General features: G+C 40.2%; 1 protein-coding gene across 2 annotated transcripts in view; it reads left to right on the top strand.

The window, feature by feature from the left end:
- The first annotated feature begins 995 nt into the window (after positions 1-995).
- syk (spleen tyrosine kinase) overlaps positions 996-7824 on the top strand; it is an 18851-nt gene continuing 12022 nt past the window's right edge. For both annotated transcript variants that reach the window (XM_083669409.1, XM_083669410.1), the window contains exons 1-2: positions 996-1191; positions 6995-7481. In XM_083669409.1, coding sequence (XP_083525535.1) covers positions 7080-7481 — 402 coding nt within the window. In that variant the 5' untranslated portion in view covers positions 996-1191; positions 6995-7079. The remainder of the gene's footprint in view (positions 1192-6994; positions 7482-7824) is intronic.

Genomic DNA, 7824 nt, shown 5'->3' on the forward strand with positions numbered 1-7824 from the left:
ATTCCTGCCTGGTAGACTCCACAGCATCCCTAAGTCAGTGTCCTACTGTAAGGAATATTAATATGATGTGAATCATGAATATTAATATGAAATTAAATTAAATGAACGACTAAGTAGTGGTTATGAATGTTAAATGAATGACTATGTAGTGGTCATGAATGTAAATTGAATGCCTATGTAGTTCTTATGAATGTGAAATGGATGACTATGTAGTGCTTATGAATGTGAAATGGATGACTATGTAGTGCTTATGAATGTGAAATGGATGACTATGTAGTGCTTATGAATGTGAAACTCAGTACTGATGATGGTGTAGTGATGTTTCAGCTGGTGAACTTCATTTTAAACAGTGTTGTTGTAGATTTTCAGGGTATCTGTGGCCATTATATGTCAGACAGAACATGTATGTAAAGCCACAGCTGGGACTTCAGGAGCTGTAAATGTGGCCGCAATGGCACATAACCATGACTGGTTACACACACGCACACACACACACTCACACTCACACACACACACTCACACACACACACACACGCATGCGCACACAAACACACTCACACTCACACACACACACTCACACACACACACACACGCATGCACACACACACACATGCACACACGCATGCATGCATGCATGTGCGCTCACACACACACACACACACACACACACACACACACACACACACACACACACACACATAAACAAATTAAGTGATCTAACTTTACAGTTCATTTTGGGTTCCAGGCCCCAATTTTCACACATTCGTTCTGGTCAGTTTATTTAACATTAAAAAAAGGAAGTCAAGTCATTAATAAAGTCGAGGAAGTAGCTTCTAGTTACAGAAAATGAGGAAGTTTAATAAACACTCCCACTACACTTCCCACTTCACGACAGAGGATATACTTGACAACATTTCAAGGCAGCCAACAGGTTTAAGGCAGCTGACAGACTTTTGAGCATGTATTAGTTTTTTTTAATATATATATATATATATATATATATACATATATACATATATACATATGTGTGTTGTTTCATAAGAAGCTGTTGGTGTTGCTACAGAGTTTGAAGTGACCTAATCTGACACATCCTGTTTAGCCGTGCTGCCTGCCTGCCTGCCTGGCAGTTGAACATGGTCGCTTTAGAGAGAGGTCACAGACTGTAGACAAGGAGCAACTGTTTCTTACAAGGTACGATTCTCTTCACAACACCTGCTGTACGTTGCACAAACTGTAATGGCATGGAGGAGTTAGGATACCTGTATGTATTTAGTTAATTTATTTGATAGGGGTGGATGAAGCTGAAATATCAAAACATTGAATGACAGTAACAAAGGTGAAATGCATTGCACCATAATGCGTTAACTTGTACTAATTTCCTGAATTTTGACTAACATGGGCTTTAGAATAAGTGCTAGTTATTGTACCAGTTATTAGACAAACATAAGTCATATTAGGGAAGAAGATGTGCTGTTAGTTAGAGTTAGTTCAGGCTGGTGCATCAGAGTGTGGCCTAGAAGGAGCTTGTTGTGATCAGAATTCCATTCCATCAGCATATTGGCTTTAGGAAGTGTGTTTGTGTTTTAAGTATGATTTGCATTGTTTTATTTCATTTCATTTTCTTTTTGAGAGAACTTTCAAGCCAAGACCATTTTGATGACCGTGACACTACAACGTCTTGTTGGAATTGTGTTTTCTGAGAAAGTGGATAACCTATGGTTTTTAAAGACATAATGAGTTGTTTTGGAAAAGGGCATGAGTAGACTGTTTTGCGAGAGATACTTAGTCAGAAATAGATTTTGTTGACTTGATGATGTGATTAACCGATGAGGCCTTCTTGATACTGTAGCTGGTCAGTGATGTGATGAAGAATCCAATGATCTTCAGAACTCAGTATTAGTGTATGATATCAGTTATCGGTTAAACGCAGAGGAGACTTTGAGGATTCAATATTACTTATTTTTTAGGTTTTAAATATGTTATTGTATTTTATTCAGCATCATCATTTAATTTTCTATAAATATTTCTTTCGTTGACAGTATATTAAATTTGTGGTTTCAAGCGTTACACATTTCTTCTTGATGCATTAGACCTTGTAGATCCAATATGATGGTTTTATGGTTTTGTTTGATATTTTATTCATAAAAGGAATTGATGAGGCTGGGTGTATTTTCACAGACTGCAAAGGGCAGTATTTCTATTAGAAGATTGTTCTCTTTGTGATAAAATCTTTGGTGTTTTCCTAGACGATTGATATATCAAACACTTTCATCAACCTCAAAAACATTTAAAAATGTAATGTCACTGATCATTTTGTTTTATAATTTAGTTTTATCTCTTTATTAACAGGCTTCCTTTCTTTTGGTTGGTTGCAGGTTTTTAGACCAAATTGATTTATAATATAAAAAAAAAAAACTTAATAATATATTTATAATATATTTAAATATATTATACATATAATTATTATAAATATATATTAGAAATATAATATATTTAAATCTGAAATAACATTATTAAATGTGTATTACTCTACATTAAGTGTATTTACTGTATGTGTGTGTATGTGTTAGATAGTCCGGCCTCAAGTGCAGAGGACTCAAAGGACAATGGTGCTGATTGTGCAAAGTGGGGAGTGGTGCAAACTGCAACGCTGCTGGTTTCTATATGGAAACATAATCCAGCCATTTCAGCTATTCTGGGTCTGCTGCCATGTCAAACCATCACTTGTACAGGCTGCTCATACTGTACATAAAGACCACATCAAACATGCCACTGTATCTACAGCATAGAGACGATACGAAGGCATTTAAGACCGTCATTTGTTTATTTATATACCCTGATGGTGTTGTGTTGTGAATTTATTGACCTGTACTGACATGGACTCTAGACTGGAGGCTCAACACATTCACATACAGGCCTCCATTTCTGTTCTGAGAGATTGTTGTCGTGGTTACGTTATCATGAATGGTTTATTGTCCATCTATTCCTGAGTATTCATGCACCTGTGAAATCAAACACAGTGGCTGATGTGACTCTGTTATAGACAGAAGGAGATATTAGGTGTGATGTGAGGATGCGAGTCCTCATACGAGTCCTCATACAGTACATGTAATCAATCGTACTTCTCCACTTATGTTTGGTGTACTGGTCCTACAATGACAATTAGCTGGATATCTGTTCATCTACACTATCTACTGCACCACAGTCCTGATACACATTTAAATCAAGCACATTTCTCTTGCTTAAAGTCCTTTCCTCATACAACCATCATGTCATTTCAACTGTGCACATTTTTTATTTTAAATCCTTGTCCCTTTCTGTCAAGAAAACTATTGCATTTATCAACAATAATCAACAATTACAGAGTGATCTAATTCTATTCTGTTTCTACTCCTGACTGTACATTCAAAGATTTTTTATTTTTTATTATTCCAATTATCTATTAGCATGAACAGGGAACAACTGCAGAGAGATTACTTTGAAATTAAATGACAGCAGGTTCTAGAAGGTTAAATCAAAATATGCTAAATGGCATCAGATTACACTTCTTCTATTGGATAATGTGACCTGTACAAATATAATGCATTGTTTAACAGGTAAATAAATAGGTGAATTAAAATGATTACAATTTAATCCAAAGGCAAATGCAAAGATTACAGTCTTCAAAGTCATCAATTTACTGACAAAGCCATGTAGATTGTCTAACTTTGAATTTATTTCTAGAAGATGAAAAATTGAACTAGGTAACATTATATCAGTTTTTTTTTAAATATGTTTTTAGGGCATTTCTGCTTTATTGGGACAGAGACAGTAGAGATTGACAGGAAGGACGGGTGAGAGAGAGGAGGGATGACATGCAGGATATGTCGATGGCAGGAATCGAACCAGGGACCTTGCGATGATATGGTATGCGCCTTAGTGTGCTACGCCACTGAGCGCCCCCAGTTTTTTTAACACACGATCATTGAATGTACCTTTACTCTTTGATCTTTTAGCAAACTACACTTCCAGACACTAATATGAATTCGATTTAAACAGACACGGTCAAGTTATTTTACTGCAGCCAGTGTTATGGGCAGAATTTAATCATAGGCAAAAAAAAGGTTTTTATATCTAGTGGCTCTCCACATGATGGTGGGAACAAGAATGAAACGGAAAACATATCTAAATCATATCTAAATAAATGATATTACTTGTAATTGCCATACCTCTAACAAAACTGACTGTGGACAAAAAAAAAAAAGCATGACTGTGGACAAAAAGTTGCACTCTAAAATAAAGCGTGACATATATCTTTTGTCCGGTCATGCGGTTTCCTAGAGGTATCGTTTCTGCAATAATTACCTATAAGGGCCTGTACCCAGACCTTGTTGCCCAGTTGCCCTGCTCTCTGGTAGAATCTTTTGTGGTTTTGACTACCTGTCCTAAAATGCAACTCTCACAGCCCACATCTCTTCTGCTGTTTTGAACAACTGAAGGTTGAGGTTTTTCTCAGTAAAAGGGCAAGTGTACACCTCTGTCTCGGTCCCGTCCCCGTCCCCGTCCCCCCGTCCCCCCCGTCTGTCTTGCTTTTACTTGCGGTAATTCATTGTGTTTGGCAGGGGAGGCTGGTGGAGGCTGGGGGAGGCTGGTGGAGGCTGGTGGAGGCGGGTGGAGGTTAGGGTTAGGATTTTCAAAATGTAATTGATTGAATTGGTCAATGCTAAGACAATGAGTTCTTGTCACTAATAAGTCACTGAGCACATGAAACTAATATCTTCTTCTCTGTCAGTGCAGTGACTTGTTAAAGGGAACTTGAGAGAGGGAAGAGCAGCTGACTGAATGAGTTCCATGGCTGACCAGCTACTCCACATACCACTCTGATCACAAGTTTCAATGAAACATACCACTCTGATCACAAGTTTCAATGAAACATACCACTCTGATCACAAGTTTCAATGAAACATACCACTCTGATCACAAGTTTCAATGAAACATACATTTTGCAATATTGAATGTATACTCAGCACTTGGAAAATCTGTACTCTTTTTTTTTTAATTTGAAGCAATTGCTCCCTAACAATTACAATACTGTTTAAGATAAACCTGCATGAATATTGCATTACAATACAGTACAGTACAGTACAATACAATACAATACAATACAGTACAATTACATCCACCTGAACATATTCAGCATCTGTAGATCATCTGTTGATAGATAAATATGTTTAGGATGAAGGAAACTTGTCTTTAAACTAAATGATTTCCTATTCAAAGCAATTTTTTACATGGAAGCATGAAAAGTTGATGACGTGTTTGCTATGAACTCCTTTTGGGGATTCTACCCTTTAAGGATTCAGATAGGGGTGATAGGCTATCTACTAGCAAGCCTGGAGTGATTGGAGACATTGGGAGTGATAGGTTATCTACTACCTGGCCTGAGGGGTGACAGTGTGGCCATGTCTTCATGTCACCTCAGCACAGTTGACTGCAGGGGAGGCTGGTGGAGGCAGAAATTGGAGGATGGGCTCATTGTAATGCATGGAATGGATTGGAACAAACAACGGAATGAGGAATGGTATCAAACAAACGTATTTGATACAATTCCTCATTCCATTCCATGCTTTACAATGAGCCCCTCCTCCGACTTCTACCTACACCAGCCTCCCCTGGTTGACTGACGGTCTTATCTGCGCGCCTCCCCAGGGATTCCAACACTGAAGACACCTCTCCCAGAAGAGTTAACATATTCTTCTGATAATTAACATATTCTTCTGACTCTATCAACAAACTTCTTCTCATCTGAGACACTTTTCTCAGAAGAAGAAGAATTAAAATATTCTGTGCCAATCGCCCCTGTCACCAGTTGCTAAGTTACCATGGAACACTGTGAGACTGTGGGTCACATGACCTCCTAGTCACTTCAACGCAACAGAACATTTGAGGCCTGCAGTTACAACCTCATTGTACGTAATACATGGAATGGAATGAATGAGGAATGGTCTGTTTAATACCATTTCCTCGTTCCATTCCATGCCTTAAAATGAGCATGTCCTACCTCCACCAGCCTCCCCCGAATACAGTATGTTTCAAGTTCAACAACTGTTCAACTAACACTATCCCTTGCGCTATAACCCGAGCTAGTGGTTGAGCAGCATTGCATTTGATAGTGGCGTGACTGCATTTGAACAGAGGTAATGTATGATAAGCACTCTAAAGGCTGCCTAAAGCTCAGTTTCTCAAGTGAGAAACAGGCAGCAACACCCAAACAAAAATGGCCGTTCACCGTAGCCCATTGATGTCTGTTTGTCGTACGGTTGCGGCTCGCTGAGATCCACCCTGAGCTTGGAGCTGTCGCTAGTGAAGTGTTACATGATATGGGTGTGTTGCAACATACATTATGAAGTCTTTATTTAGCACGTTGAACTGAATTCTCGATAGAAGCGTTGGTTTGGCAAGGCTGTACAGAGACAGTGAGTCTGAGGTCTGGAGTCTGTGAGGTCAGATGATGGGTTGACACTAGTTGAAAATAAATGCCTATCACTTGGTTTCAGTTGTACAAATTTTATTTGATTTAAAAAAAAAAAAGGAGGAACAAGGCACTCTTTTATTGCAATGTTGACATGCTGTTATTCACTTGTTTGAAAGGCTTTTTAACTTGGCAATTGAAAAGCGTCTTGGTTTTCCTTGTTTTTCCTTCATTGTGATTGACCCCTGGCCAAGACCAAGATGCAACCCCCCTGGCCCCTGGCCTAGACCAAAGAGAACCTTCATCACTGCTGAGACAGTGTACCCTAATACTGCTTCTCCTATCCTGGTACGTGCACAGACTTATGTAAGGGCCGGTTGCGACCAATGGGGGTAATGCGATGTGAAACGACACCATCCAGGAGGGCACTTCCTGAGTGGCACGGCAGAGGGGCACGGCTTTTGCCCCGTTGTGCATGTCCCTGCTCCTATCGATAATTTTGCCTACATACTGTAATATGATTATTTGAAACCTCTCTTACAGGTGAGGTCTCCATTAAGAGAGTTGTAGCTATCTGAGCTTCATCCAGGCATCTCCAGTGCAACCAAGGACTACAGTAGGAGCCAAAATGGCCGACAGAGTCACCACATTAGCTTTCTTCTACGGCAACATCACTCGCGAGGAAGCGGAGGACTACCTGGGCCAGGGCGGGATGGGCGACGGCATGTTCCTGGTCCGACAGAGCCGTAACTACCTGGGCGGCTACGCCCTCTCCGTGGCATACAGGCACCAGTGTTACCACTACACCATCGAGAGGGAGCTGAACGGTACTTACGCCATTGCGGGGGGGAAGAGCCACGGCACTCCCTCGGACGTGATAGACTACCACTCCCAGGAGTCCGATGGGCTGGTGTGTCTGCTGAAGAAGCCATGCAACAGGCCCAAGAACATGCAGCCGAAGGTGGGGCCGTTCGAGGATCTGAAGGAGAAGCTGATCAGGGATTATGTGAAGCAGACGTGGAACCTAGTGGTTAGTATGGTGGTTTATATACACACACGCACACACACGCACACACACACACACAAAAAAACATGCACACACACAAACGTGCACACACACACACTAGTGTAATTACTGTGTAGTTAATATGTAATAACATTCCAAATACTTGTAATGCATGGAACGTAATGCAAACACACGTGTTTGATACCATTCCTCATTCCACTCCATGCATTACAATGAGCCCGTCCTCCGATTTCTGCCTGCATCAGCCTCCCCTGCTTCACAGGTGAGAGACTAAAGGGACTTTTCTATCCAGTATCCCATTGATGGCCTGAGGTCAAAACCTCATAGTGAACAGGCCATCATCAGC

Source organism: Argentina silus (genome assembly GCF_951799395.1).
Source record: "Argentina silus genome assembly, chromosome: 5".
Lineage (NCBI taxonomy): Eukaryota > Metazoa > Chordata > Actinopteri > Argentiniformes > Argentinidae > Argentina > Argentina silus.